Genomic DNA, 15,772 nt, shown 5'->3' with positions numbered 1-15,772 from the left:
GGCTCAAATAACTGTAAATGAAAGAAAGCATTGTGGGATGAACCAAGAAAGTTGTTAGATCTTGGTAAGAACATTAATTAAAATGAATATATTATTCTTGAACCATTTTTCCCTACCTAAGATATAGACTCATACTTCTGTTAGCAAAGAGATATGCTTACTGATACTATGCTTTATATTATCTTTTCCTGGAGAAAAGAGTGTCATATAAACAGAAGTAATAGGATTTTATTGTAGCTTTGCCTCTTTCTAGTTTTAAGACCTTCTATGAGCCTCGGTCGCCTCATTTATAAAATGGAAGTAAAGATATACAGAATTGGCCCCAGAACTCCAAGGTTTTATGTGTGAATATCCTCTATGAACTACACAGCATTAAAAATTATAAAGTTTGAAATATTTTTAGAAACTAGATTGCTCTGCTTTGTTTACTTTATTGAATCTTTTTTGAAAACAAAATGAATGATTTTGTTTTTCTCAGCTTATGCTACATTTGAAAGAAAAATAGATATCTTTTTAAAAATTAAAAAAAGTTTCTCTTTGGAAGCCATAGAAATTCTCCCACTTCACAAACTGAATATGAAGTGTGAAGAAATTTGTGATACAGCAGAGGAATTCTTTTCATGAATAGTGCTGATATCTGAATATACAAAAGACATCTGAGGAGAGAGGAAGGAATTTTATGTGATGAATGAGTCTCTATGGAATGCCACTTTGTATATCCATTAGTTATTCAAATAGAGAAGATCCTCTAGGATCTTGAAAACATTCTACACCATTTGAACTTTAGTTTTTCATAAAACAAACAAACATTTAAGTTGACCTGTTACCTAACTATACATGGTCATAGGAAAGACTAACCCAACACACTTTTAATCAAACATAATTAGACCAGTGATTATATAAACTTAGTGGAAACAAATTTTTCAATTAAGAAGACAGAGTTAAGAAGTAAGAATAAAGAATATAAATTTACTGAATATCATACAACAGATGTTACACTATATATACATTATATTCTCATTCATTGCCATAAATCAATATCTGGTCTCTCTCCTGTGCTCTACATCCCAATGAACAGTAGCAACATACTTTGCACAAAGTAGAAACCTTGGCATCATCTTCAACTCTCAATTCTTTCTCTTTTCTGTATCTCCCAATCACCAAGTCTCTGGATTTTTCCTCCTGATCTGTTCTCAAAATCATTCCCTTTCCCTTTATCATACTATCAATTTTCCTTCCATCCAATCCACTGCCCTCATTGCAGATAGGGTACCCTTCCTAAAATATACATCTTACCTTATCTTTTGTCTGTTTAATTATTTCAATGGTACCATTTGGCTCCCAATGCAACAAAACTCTAGTCTTCCTAATATAAGTTATATTCATAATCTATAATATAAATTACATATGCTTCTATGATATTGGACCTGACAACCTCAATAACCCTCCATCTTTACCTTCTTCCTTTACCTTCTGCAATTCTAGGCACTAGTTTTGGTCTTTTCAGTCATCTCTTTCTCTGAACATTCTCTGAACCCATGTCTCAGTAAAATATCTCTCCCCATAGTATTCAAATACAGATATATTTGTATATATGTACATGGGGTATGTGTGTGTGTGTGTGTTACTGGGATTGAACCCAGGGACACTTAACCCACTGAACCACATCCTTATCCCTTTTATTTTATTATTTTTTAAAATTTTGAAACAGGGTCTTACTGAGTTGCTTAGGGCCTCAATAAGTTGCTGTGGCTGGCTTTGAACCTGCAATCCTTCTACCTCAGGCATGCACCACTGTGCCTAGTTATATGTAAATATTATTATTATATACAAATAAATAGGGATGTATGCCATTATAGGTTGGTTTGTGTCCCTGTAAAGATATGTTGAAATATCAGCCACTAGTATCTATGAATCTGACCTTATTTGCAAATAGGACCCTTATAGATGTAATCAAATTGAGATAAGGTTATATTTGATTTGGATAGGTCCTAGTCCAACATCATTTATGTTTATATAAAAAGAGGAAAAAGACATTAGGAAGAGAAGTCCATGTAAAGACACAAAGATATACAGACATGGAGAGAAGAGGCCAGGTGAAAATCAGGGCAGAGATTGGAGTTATAGTGTCATAAATCAAACAAAAACAGATAAGGGGATGGGGAAGATCACCCTTCTTCCACCTTTCTGTTCTATATAGTCCCAGCTGGTTGGACAAGTGAGGGCAGATATCCTCTACTCAGAGGTACAGGAAGGTAGGAGGCAAGGTAGGATCCTCATTTACAGGCTTTAGAGGGAGCATGGCTCTTTCAAGATCTTGATTTTTAATTTCTAGCCACCATATCTGTGAGAGAATAAATTTATGCTGTTTCAAGTCACCAGTATGTGGCATTTTTACAGCAGCTCGAAGAAACTAATATAGGTTTGTTATCAAAAACGAGGTGCTGGGCTGGGGATTGTGGCTCAGTGGTAGAGCACTTGCCTTGCAAGCTTGGGACACTGGGTTTGATCCTCAGCACCACATAAATAAACAAAACAAAGGTACTGTGTCCTACACCTAAAAAAACAAAAACAAGGTGCTAGGGCTGGGCTTGTAGCTAAGTGGTAGAGCACTTGCCTAGCTCATGTGAGACACTGGGTTCTATGCTCAGCACCACATAAAAAAATAAATAAAATAAAGGTATTATGTCCATCAACAACTAAATCTCAATCAATCTCTCTCTCTCTCTCTCTCTCTCTCTCTCTCTCTCTCTCTCTATATATATATATATATATATATATATATATATTTGTTTTAGTAGCACCATATATATATATAAAGAAGGTGCTACTAAAACAAATATCTAAAGATATGAAAGTAGCTTTAGAGCTGGCTAATAGGTAGAAAATGGAAGAATTTGAAGTGCTTCATAGAAAAAAAATTTAATTGAAGAGACTATTGGTATAAATCCAGATGTTGTTTGACTCTGTGCTGCTATATAACAAAATACCTAAGACTGAGTGATTTATAAATAACAGAAATTTATTTCCTCACAGTCCAAGATCAAAGCACTAGAATCTGGTGAGGACCGTTTTACTACACTATTTTAGGGCAGAATGGGGCTGAGGGAGAGAGGGGAAGAGAGAGAGACTGAGACAGACATAGGGGTTGGGGAAGACACCCTTTTTCCACCTTTTCTGTTCCATATAGCCCCAGCTGATCAGACAAAGTGAGAGCAGACATCCTCCACTCTGTCCACCAACTCACATAAGAATCTCTGAAAATTCCCTCACATACTAATCCAAAAGCAATGCTTCACCAAACATTTGGGCATCCCTTAATTTAGTCAAGTTGACACATAAAATTAACCATCACAGATACTAAAGACAATTTTGATGAGACCTTAGAAGGAAATCATGAACCATGTTATTGGACATTAGAGGAGAGGTGGTCCCTTTTTGTAAAATGACAAAAAGGGAGAATTTGGCTACATATATTATATTCCACCATTGAGTGAAAAATAGAATGTATAGCAATAAACTTGGATATTTACCTGAATAGATTTCCAAGCAAAATGTAGAAGGCACAGCCTGATTCCTCCTTGTTATAGTAAAATGTGTAGGAAATGTATGGCAAGTGTATAGGAAGGAGATAAATTGAGGAATGAACTGTAAGCAAAATAAAAAAAAATCCCAACACTAAATCGTTTCAAAAATATACAACTTAATCCAGAGAGTGTGCTCTGGCTTTTTTTTTTTTTTTTTTTTTTTTTTGCTAAGAAAATAACTTATGTGACTCATGGATCCCAATCAACCATCTATCTCAGCAGGAGACATGAATAGAGATAATTATTCAGGAAAGATCTGTAGAGGACTCTTTTGTCTAATAACTTGGACCCTGGTGAATAACATGATAGACTGACATGATATCTGAGGCTTTTATACAAGAGAAAAGCTTCCAGCTTGGATTAAATGGATAGAGACAGGACAAAAATGAAAGGAGAATGACTCTGAGGGCAGACGCATGGATGTAGAGGCCTGGGCTTCCTTTCAGGCTGAGAGGGTAGAGCTGCCTTCCTGGCAGGCACAGGGGACAGAGTATCCAGCCACGAGAATTATTCTCAGGCCTTGATATCCAATGGAATGTGCCTGACTAGGTTTGTGGTATACTTGGGACCTAGGATCTCCTTTTCCTTCCTATTTCTCCCTTCTGGAATGTTTCCTATGCCTGTCTCATCAGTGTATTCTGGAAGCTGAGAGCTTGTTTTCTAGTTTCACAGGTCCACAGATGGGGAGGAATGGTGTACCAAGAGGACCACACCCAAGTCTTATCAGTAACTAGTTCAGATGATGAAACTTTGAACTTTTGGAGTTGATGATATTTAGATGGTATGTTGGGACTAGAGTTGATGCTGGAATGAATTAAGAACTTGCAGGGTGTGTGTGTTAGGGTCAGGTGAATATTTTGCCTTTGAGAAGGACATGAATTTGGGGGACAAAAGGGCAGGTTATGAGTCGAATTTTGTCCTTCCTCCCCCCAAAAGATAGGATAAAGTCTAAAACTCTGATACTTCTGAGTATGATATTATTTGGAAATAGAGTCTTACAGATGCAATGATGCTTTACAGATGTAATAAAGCTTCATATGTCTCCTAAGTTGGGTCCTAATCCAATTCCATCTGTTGAACTTGAAGGAGAAGGGGAAGACACATGGCCAAGAAGCCCACACTGTCAGGGACTGAAGTCAAGGAAGCCAAGGAACTCCATGGATCAGGGGCCAGTAACAGACCCTAGGAAGAGACAAGCAGAGATTCCCCCCAGAACTCAGAGGATGTATGGCTGGTGATACTTGGATTTTGGACTTTGTCAGAACTGTGAGAGAACAAATTTCTGTTGTCTTAAGTCACCCAGGAAAGAAAGCTACCATGTAAAGAAATTTGGGCTTTATTTGACCTTGAAGGTAAAACAATGCCCTCCTTGAAATGATTTGAGCGGATGAAAAAAAAAAAAAACCCCAAAAGAAGTCAAGAAGTCAAATCTACACTTTAGAAAGAGAACCCCCTTTACAGTGAGGAAAATATAGTGCAGCAACTGTAGTATACTTTCCTGTATATATGTCATATCTCCTCTTGGAGTATAAATTCTGTGGCAGCAGGGACTAAGTTTTATTTTTCTGTCCCTTTGTGTATTTCCAATATATAGGATACCATTAATTCCTAAGTAAAAATTGGTTAAATGGATAAATAAAAACCCAAGTGATTGAACTTTTCATGATAAGCTTCCAAACATACCATCCCTGAAGGAAAAGAGCTTATTCAACTTTGAATCCTCAATACAAAATATAGAGCAGATTGCTAAAAGACCAAAAAAAAAATCAAAATTCAGAAAGTAAGTGAATTCACTGAGTAGTTACTTTTATCTTTAATGTATCATGTAGAGGGGATAAAAAGAGACTATGCATGAAATATTTTAAACAGCACAATGCTTCCACGTGGAATGAGATTATGAAACACAGAAGAAAAAACAGCCAACTCCTTGTTTCTGACATCATCACCTCTGGAATAACTGGTGGACATTTGATACTAGTGACTCAGGTCACAGACAGAAATGGAGAAATAATCATGCCATTCCATTCATTTCAAACTACTCACCACAGGAATTATTAAAAATGGAAAAGAACTTCTTTGTTGAGAGTATGGTTCATTTTAATGTTGCCAGAGTAAAGTATAGACATCAAAACTCCTTGACCTCAGTTATTGCTTATTTCTTTACTGCATTATCCATTTAAGAACAATATTATATAAGGCATTACTTAAAAGGAGTTCTCTTTTCCTCTTTTGAAATGCTTTATTTTCTGAAATAGCAATAAGCAATATTATAAATATGCTGATTCATTATGAAAAGGCTCATTTATAATCACACTTTTGCTTTTGATACACATATATTAGGTATCAACTGATGGATTCCATTAATTATGAAAATAAAACATACTTTGTCTTTATTTGTTTTGAAAATAACCCCAACATTATTTTTAAAGGCAGCACATGTTCTATCTGTAAATTTATGCCACTCTTTTTTAAAAAAATATTTATAACAGAAACCAGCTTTGTGCTTTACAACAAATATAAATGGGGTGATTTGTATAATGAAAATAAATGGATAACAGCAGTACTAATAGAGCTGATCCTATTTGTGATGGCTCATTAACTTCATACAGGATGCAATTTACTGCCTTGGATCAGGAGTTGATAATGTTACAATCTGGAGCTATTAGCTAAAAATGGTTGCAATAGGAAGTTAATAGGTTTGTTCATTCATTGGGAAGTCAGTATCCCTTTTTATATGCATCCCCATACTAAGCTACACACTCAGAAAGGGCACAAGGAGGAAAAAGACAAGGACAAGCCATAACTTGAGTACTATTAAAATGAATAGTTAGCTGGGCACAGTGGTGCATGCCTGTAATTCCAGTAGCTTGGGAGGCTGAGGCTTGAGGATCTTGAGTTCAAAGTAAGCTTCAGCAAAAGCAAAGCACTAACAACTCAATGAGACCTTGTCTTTAAGTAAAATACAAATCAGAGCTAGAGATGTGGTTCAGTAGTTGAGTGCCCCTGACCCTGAGTTCAATCCCTGGTACAAAAAAAAAAAAAAAAAAAAAAAAAAAAAAAAAAAAAAAAAAAAAAAAAACAAACCAGAAGAGAAAGAAAGAAAAAAGAATACATGAATAGCTAATATTTAAGAAGCTCATTGTAAGTACTTTCAATGTATTTGAGTACTTAATTATCACAGCAATCTATCAGGTACTTATGATTTCTCTCCTTATTGTGTAAGTGAGAGAATGAGGTTTAAAAATTTGCTCCAATACACCAATGAGTGATGGAGCTTTTTTTCCAATTCAGGGGGCATAATTTCAGTACCTGTCTCCTTAATTATTTATACTATGACAACTGCTTCTTATTTCTTTTTAAAAAAAATTTTATTTTTTTATTTGTTTTAGTTACACATGACAGTACAATGATCTTGACATATCATACATTTGAATCAGATGGATATAATTTCTCATTTTTCAGAGTGAACAGGTTGCAGAATACCCACAGCAATAATAATGTCTATTTTATTCTGCTGTCCTTCCTTTCCCCCTTCCCCTCCCCTCCCCTCCCATCCCCTCCCATCACTTCTCTCTACCAATCTAATGTGACACACTTCTTTTTTTTCCCCTCACATCGTCATACATGTATTCTGACTTATCTCCAACTTCATCAAGTTTAGAATGATAAGCAAGTAAAAACCCCAGTGTTTCTCAGTGTAAAATGTAAGGTGAGAAGAGACACCAACACAAGGAGCCCATGGATGATTGCTAGATTGTAAGAGGAAGAGAGGTAATGGGGAGACAGTGGTTTGAAAAGGTATAATCACTAAACCTAGTGTTTTCAAGTTATTAATGACATAATTAAACATGGACAAAATCTTAACCTATGGGATATGCTGAAGAAAAAATGTTGGGAGCATATTTTTAAAATGTTGATAAATATTGCCACTCCCTGACTTCTAGTCTGCCATTGGCTGGCCGGGTACTCCTGGGAAAATCACACAACTGAGTGCAGCCATATTTCTCAGGCTGGGCTAGAAGATCCCAAAGACAGTGCTTTCCAAAATCTGTCTGTAAAGCACTGTTGGGGACAACATGTGTGTCCTGGAGAAACAGGAAAGTACAGGGTAGTAACTTTCTCATAAGGCAAACTATATTCAATTCAAAGGAGTGTCCTTTAGTCTGAAATTAGGGTCTTATTACTTTCTTGTTATTAACCATTTAACATTTCAATTGTAAAATAATGACAGTGAAATAGGTAGCAAATGATCTCTTTCCATTTGTGTGTGTGTTGTTGGGGGGAGGTTCTGGGGGCTAAGCCTAGGACTTTGTGCATAGTAGGCAAGTGTCCTACTACTGAACTATACTTCTGCCCCATATTTTTTTTATTGTCCTTACTTAACCTGTTAAAAAGTTGACTATTTTATCTTAATTATAAACTTTTTTTGAAATGTTGTTTGAAATGTATGATAGACTACACAAGGAATCACTATTCTATTTTCAAACTCAAAATTTTCAGAATCTTCTACATTTCCACAGCTCTTTATAATTTGTTAAACATTTTCACATTAATTATATCACTTGGAGCTCTATGATCTGTGAAACAATCTCGTGTTCCACAGATTTTAAAAATACAGAGTTTAAGGTGATTAGGCAACTTCACCAAGATTATATGGTTTGTTTAAGAGCCAGATTCCACCTCATGTTTTTTGACTTTGAATCCTATCTACTTTCCATCTAAAAGTAGTTCATGAAATGGATCTTACAATAGAATCATAGTATTTGTTTGTTTGGTTTTTGGTGGTGCTGGGGATTGAATCCAGCACCATGAATTCATGTCATGAATTCACGGACAAGTACTCTACCAACTGAGATATATCCCCAGCCCCTACTATAAGTGTTTTAATGTACACAGAACTAATAAGTTTGAATTTCTGGAGGATGGGGCCTAATCTGGGTGATTCTGGTCTATAGGCAAACTTGGGTACCACTATCAAATGGTACTTGCCTCTGTCTACCTGGACTCATAAGAAAGAAGGGGGGTTTAGAGATAGAATTGGATATCCCTGGGCAAGTCACATGATCACCTGAGCCTCAATTTCTGCATCTGTGTAATAAGAACTATGCTATCTAACATGCAGATTGTAAATATTTTGAAAAACAATATGTAGTACCTAAATCTGTTAGTCACTCAAAAAAGGAAGCCATCATCATTACTATTGCTACTATGGAAATACTACCTAGAATGCTGCTCTATTACTACTAAGAAATAGGTACATATTATAAATAGCAATGATTGTAGAACTTTCCTTAAACAAATTTATAGCAAATACAGGTTAACAATTTACTTGTGATGGTCTCAATTTTTTCCTTTGTGAAATATCTACATCTGTTAATTTCTGGGGTATCTTTGGCTCTAAGAAGCCTGGGACTATATGGTTCTATTGAAGAGTTGAAGAAGGAAGTTTTGAGGAAGTAGCTTTAGAAGATTATTAAATAAATATAATTGAAATAAATTCGTACTTACAAATGACAACTCTATAGCTATGCTGTCATTTTCTGTCAAGGCAAGACTATGTCTAAATCCAAATATTTGCTTCTTTACAGTTTATAATTTGTATGTATCTGGGATTAAAAGTATTTGAAATAGCTTACAACAAATTACAAAGACAACAATAAAGCTAGAGGAAAAAGCTAAGAATCATTAATAAATGGGGCAGAAAAAGAAGATAAAGGATAATGGGGTTGGGGAAATACTGTTTTTATTTTTTCCAGGAAACTGGAAAAATTGGTTTATAAAAACTGCACCATTGAGTAGACATTATGATTCCTGAACTTTGGGCAAAGGAGAAGGGGGAAGGGAGATGGTGAAATGAGATGGGCATCATTATCCTAGGAACATGTATGACTTCACATATGGTGTGACACTACATCATGTATAACCAGAGACATGAAAATTTGTGCTGCATTTGTGTACAATGAATCAAAATGCATTCTGCTGTCATATATACCTAATTAGAATAAATAAATAAATTTTTAAAAAAGATTCCTGATTGTGTTTCTAAAAAGATGAAAATAAGGTTTTCTCCTTAATGTTTCTTACCTAAGACTGAAAGCACTAATCACTAATAAAGAGAAGCAACCTAAATGAAAGATTAGTCTATGAGTAGACTGGAATTTATCCATTTAAACACTTTTTGCAGTAGCTATGAGTGCTCTAATTTTTTTAAATTAACTTCACTCATTATTCTGAAATATCATTACATTTACATATTTCATCTTTACCCTTCTATCATCTTGTTCTCCTCTATGCTTTAACTCATTTTAGAAAATTCTGGAAGTACTTAATAAGAAAATATAGGCTGTGGTGCTCAGGGTAGAAAGGATCCCAAATAATACCCCTATAAATTCATATTAAGTTATAATTTTTGATGCCTTGAGTACCCTCTGACCTAGTTATAATCAAACTGAAAGCTTCAAGTTTAGACTCAGTTTCCTTTCTATTCTTGTTGTCACTGCCTTGGGTCAGGCTGTAGCCTCACCTAGACTGCTACAAGCATCTCTGTTTTAATGGGTCTCCTTGCCCCTTCCTAATTCTGGGTTCATATAATTTTGGCTATAGCCTTCTTTGTAAAGAGCCCTGGTTGTATCTTTATACCATTAACACTCTTCCTTGGCCTTCCACTGTTTACCATGGTCCTTCTACCACTTAATCCTCCATGATTATCTCCCAAACTACCACACTTAGTGTGGTCTCTAGCCAAATTGAATTACTTCTTAGTGTTCAAATGCAGCTTGAGTTTTTCCATCACCTTATCATTCTATTGCATCTTACAAGACAAATAAATGAAGAAAATAAATATCCAGGGATAATTTCTATGTATAAGTCACAATTCTTTTTGATTATAGTACAATATACATTTGCGCCCAAATCTAATGAGTTACTACATTAAGAATCTAAGTTAAAGAGGCATCTTTATATGTAATCCAAAGTCTAGCACTATCGCCTCATATTTACTGTATATTTTTTCTTTAGCTGCTGAGAAAGGATTGTCTTTCGGTTGCCAAGGCATACAAGGCCAGCTGGCAGGAGTAGTCCAGGAAAAAAAAAAAAAAAAAACATGCCACATTGAGTTCCCATGCAACAGAAACAAATGAAACCTAATTTGCTGATCTGTCTTGTTTATTTTGGTTCATTCGACAATGTAATATAACAGAAACAACACTGAACTGGGTATTAGAAGACCCAAAATTTAGTCCTATTTCTGCCATTGACCAACCATATAACTTTCAGAATATCATGCAAGTTTCTCGTCCTTGCTTTTTTTTTCACTTACAAAATGAAAATCTTCCTTGCTTTACTCAAAGAGTCCATACACATAGTAATATGATTCTTTTATTTGCCATTCCCTAAAATGTAGCCTTTTTCTATATCTATGTGCTTTACAATTCTATCCTGTGGTGAAGCCTTTGCAGATGCCATAAGTCCATGTTAATCTCACGGAGGGTCCTAGAGGAGGATTCCTATAAATAATCACAGATAATTCTACAAATATTTGTAAAATATCACAAATGGTATTATTCAAATATATTTTAAGGGGTTGACTAGATGATCTCTGAAGCCCTTGCTAGTTTAAAAGTAGTAAATTTCTATATTCAAATTTACACTTGAAATTCAACTATTTTGTATATAAAGAAAACTTCAGATATGTGTACATCATCTCTATTCTCATATCTTGGAAATTTTTGGACAGGCCAATTTTCCTGTCTCCCAATTTTAACCCTTACAAAGTCTTAGCATACCTGTCCCCTTCTTATATATGTAACAACTTGCCTGACATTTCCTATTTCTTGTAGTAATTTGTACTAGTTTTTTGTTTTACATCAGAATATGGATTTAAGTTTTAAGTAAACATAAGAATTTACAGGCTGGGGTTGTGGCTCAGCAGTAGAGCACTCACCTAGCACATGCATTGGGTTCAATCCTCAGCACCACATTAAAATAAAATAGATTTGTGTCCCAACTTCAACAAAAACAAAATATATTTTTTTAAAAAGAATGTAAAACAAATTACTAAAACATATTTTTATTTTTATGTTTTTCTTATATTGCTAGTTGTAATATTACAGATTCTGAAAAGAAATTTTTAATTAATATCATCTTGGGAAAGGCAAATATTCTTTAAAATGTCTACTTTGTTAAAATATAAAAGTATGTGAGCACACAGAAAAATTGCTTGCTCCAAAAACTAGATGTGTCATCATAATCTAAAAGGTGGACCTTAAAATAGAGATGGTGAGTACATGCAAACTTACTAACCCTTTGCCACCTCACTCTCTAGTCAGAGTAGAGACTGATAAATTGATACCAGGAAACAGAACTCTTTGATATCCTGGGACTTTTTTTTATTATTTTTTTTTCAGTTGTAGATGGTAATTTATTTATTTATATGTGGTGCTGAGTATCAAACCCAGTGCCACACACATTCAAGGCAAATGTTCTACCACTGAGCTATAACCCCAGTCCTTCTTGATATCCTGTTTTAAAGAGTAACCTGGCTGAAATTCAACCTAGCTGACACTGCCATTCCTGTCCCTACAGTTTGGATTTTTAATATAATCGGAGTTACAGTGAAGAAGCTACAGGTCCTCCTACACTTTGAGTTTTTAGAGGCACTCTCACCTGAGCTATTCTGCAGATCTAGGTAAATCAAAGACGATGCTTCTGAATACACACACACACACACACACACACACACACAACTTTGGGGATAACCAAGCTGAGGTAATTTCAAAGTCTAGTACATAAATGATACAAGATAATCTGCCATATTCAAGTGACACTCAGGAAAGAAAGAAAAACCCCCTCTAGTCTACTTTTCAAAATACAAAATACAACACTTGAACTTTTAGATAAATTAAACCTCTATATTCTGAAGAGAGATTTATAAACTCTAGAGAGTAATATTAAATGATTCAGAAGTGGTACCATGCAAGAACAAAGTCACCAGAACCCTTCATACAAATTAAATGGAAAGAATTCAGCACTTACCTGGCATAAACCACTGATGCACATATCCAGTGATTCGGTATAGCAACGAGTTCCATCTAACACCTTCGGTGCTAGTTCAACAACCAGGGTTGTTCCCTTGGCTTGACACTTTAGTGAACAGGGGTTGTCGGGGTCATTAGACACAGGAAGCCATTCATAAAACTGGCCATGGTGCTTGACATCATTATGAGCAGAGCATTGCTGAGCTCGGAAATCACCTGCTTCGGGTGGGCAGTCCTGGAGAAGAAGAGGAGGGGAGCAAAAAGTTAAGGGGATGGCCCCAAATAGAAAACCAGAACAGCTACGTGGTTTGTGGAAGTTGTAGAAAACAAAGTAAAAGCCTTGTCATTACACATGGATCCTCCCATATCAGGTCATGTGATTATTTGACCCTCAAAGTAAAGAAAGCTGAGAAAACAATCTCCTGGAAATAAATTTTCTAATTAAAGTTAAATGAGAGAGTAACCAGTTTGAGATAGTTATTTTGGTTGATATTTGTTGGGAAAGTAACCATCTTGGAATGCATTTTCTGACAAATGTCCACTGGTCCATGAATACTTCCACATGGATAGCATTTCCATTTCCTTGTATCTTAAGTGGAACCTGGAATTAGCTGAAAGCATCCTTTGTCTCCTTTGGTCCAGACACTGGAAGCTAGAATGATTTGTTATTGTAATGACTAGCAGAAAAAATTTACGATAATTTCATTCAAAAAAATTGGGGGTATTGTTTGGCATTTTTTTCTAGAATTAAAGCTACATAGTGTCTAGAATGAATCTTGGGGAACCCAAGAGAGATGGTCATTTATACATGGGTGTGTGGCAGCAATACCGTGGGTCTCCCTGACTTGTTTTGCCCATGCTCAGAGCAGAGTTAATAATACTAATCAGCTCTCAAGGTCACTGTGAGAGGCTCATGAGTTTATTCTGGCCAATTACTGGCTTGTGGAAGCTACCCAGTAAATGGTAGCAAGTCCTGTGATTATTTAATGAAGTCACAGGAAAGAGTTGGAGAATTAAGAGATTCTCTCAATTTAAATTTTAAAAGGTATTGGCAGAGATCAATGGAAAATAAGACTCTCCTATATTTCAGAGAGGGTAATTGAAAATGTGAAACCATGAGTAACAATGGCTATTATTTAATAAATGATAAAACACAGTGAAAGCAGATAAGATTTTGCCTTAAAAAGGCAAATACTGTGTCTTCTTTGGAAAGGTTTTTTGACAAGTCTATTTCATTCTATATGTCTCCAGAATGATTCTTACTGTAAAGATTTTAGACTATCCAGGCACAGAGAGGTTTCTTAGATAACTTGTTGTTCTAAAGGATTTGCATGTGGCCTTTCATAGTTCTCAGTTACTACATTATCATTTTGAGAGTTCTTAAGAGAACTCTCTTTTTCTGTAAATCTCTTTACATTCCTATAAAAATTCAGAGAACAACATTGTTCTTTATTTTATAAAATGGAATTTTTTACTCTTCCCAAACTTATCAAGTAATACATAAAGCTCTGATATTCTAGGGAGCATAAATTCTTTCCAGGCAAGAATAGATAGGAGATAAACAATTAGATACTTATTTAGGATGAACATGAAATCGCTCAAAATACAACATAAAACCTCAAAGACATTTTACTGTTAGTGTTGTATGTGTTCTCAGGGTGAATAAAACATAGTTGTAAAGGAAAAGAACAATTTAAACAACAAAGGTGTAGATACATAGGTACTCAATAGGCTTAAGTGATTTTAAATATTAGCTGAAAAAATTTCATTCAAATTCATTGCTTATTAATTTCTTAAATGATAGTTAAATTTTCTAAAGACCCAGAAACAAATAAATAGTACATGTACACATATTATACAAGATATTTACTTGTTTATTGTGAAAAATCAAACAAAAAACCAAAATCCTCAAAACTAAGCTATGAATCACAAAACAGGGAAATTGTACCAAACCATGACAGACAGCACAAACTAAATTTAGTTTTTGATACCAGCTCATTTCAGACCATATGTCCCGACATAAGAACACAAACTTGAATTAACATGAACTCTTTGTGGATTCACGTTCCAAAAAAAACCCCAAACAAACAAACAAAAAATTACAACTTGCTTATTTAAATTCTACCAATATCTGCTTAGACTTCACTTATTAACTTCTCCCTAAAACAACCCTATTACTAACCACAGCTCCAAACTATGAACATATACTTCCCTAAATCCCCCCATTTAAGACAATAACAGAGTCCAAAATGTTGTCTACCTTTTGCTGAGCAGGATTAATAAACCTAGCTTTACCCAGTTCACAAGTTTCCCTGGTTGGTCAGTGCATGGGAACTTCCACAGTTAAACTGATAATTTACTTAATAATGTTTAAATCAAGTGTTTTCTTGTGCATAATACCTGTCATCCTAGGAGTCACTCAATTACCGTGTAGAAGAAATACTGAAGTGCACTCATAAACATTGAAGAAATTGTTTGAAATAGTCCCAAATCCCTTTCATAATTACCTTTGCTTCTTTTTTTTTTTTCTATAAATACAAGTGAACCAGCTAGAAAGGAATTCCAGGGTCAGGCTGAATCACTTTTGCCTTAAAGTAAGAAGGGTAAAATATAATTAGGTGATGTCTTAGTATGAGCTACAGGTAATTTTCTGCATTTTTACAATTCCAAGAAAGGAGTATGGACTGCATTTTTTTAATTGATGTTACTACCTCATCTTATTACAGACAAAATCCTTTGAGTTCCTCCTATTCAACAAAAGGTGTCGATTCATCCCACTTTCCTAAAACAAGACTCAAAGGCAGTCAAAGGTAAAACTATTAAAAAAACGTGAAAATATTAAGATCTTTATTCTCTTTTCTGTGACCAAATCAGTAAATATATTTAGACATATAGAGAATCAGCTTGCAGAGAGATGTTCCTGTTTGCAATTCACTTGCTCATAATGTTAAGAAGAATACCTATTATAGGTTTTATGATTTTTTCATAAATAGAAAATCTCTCTGAGAATAATAATGCTCAAGAACACTATTACTCACTTTTATCACTACTGTGTCTCCTTCTGCTCATATATTTATAGGGGTGGGGATATATAGTTCGCTAAATTTTAAATGCACTTGAAACCTGGAGTTCAGAGTTAAAACCTGAACC

At 34.9% G+C, this 15,772-nt stretch overlaps 1 protein-coding gene across 1 annotated transcript in view; it reads right to left on the bottom strand.

The window, feature by feature from the left end:
- Adamtsl1 (ADAMTS like 1) overlaps positions 1-15,772 on the bottom strand; it is a 904,315-nt gene that overhangs the window by 262,474 nt on the left and 626,069 nt on the right. The window contains exon 5 of the mRNA XM_077797045.1: positions 12,621-12,857. Within this exon, the coding sequence (XP_077653171.1) occupies positions 12,621-12,857 (237 nt within the window). The remainder of the gene's footprint in view (positions 1-12,620; positions 12,858-15,772) is intronic.

The sequence above is a fragment of the Urocitellus parryii genome, chromosome 4 (genome assembly GCF_045843805.1).
Source record: "Urocitellus parryii isolate mUroPar1 chromosome 4, mUroPar1.hap1, whole genome shotgun sequence".
Lineage (NCBI taxonomy): Eukaryota > Metazoa > Chordata > Mammalia > Rodentia > Sciuridae > Urocitellus > Urocitellus parryii.
This window is presented reverse-complemented; position numbering and strand designations above follow the sequence as displayed.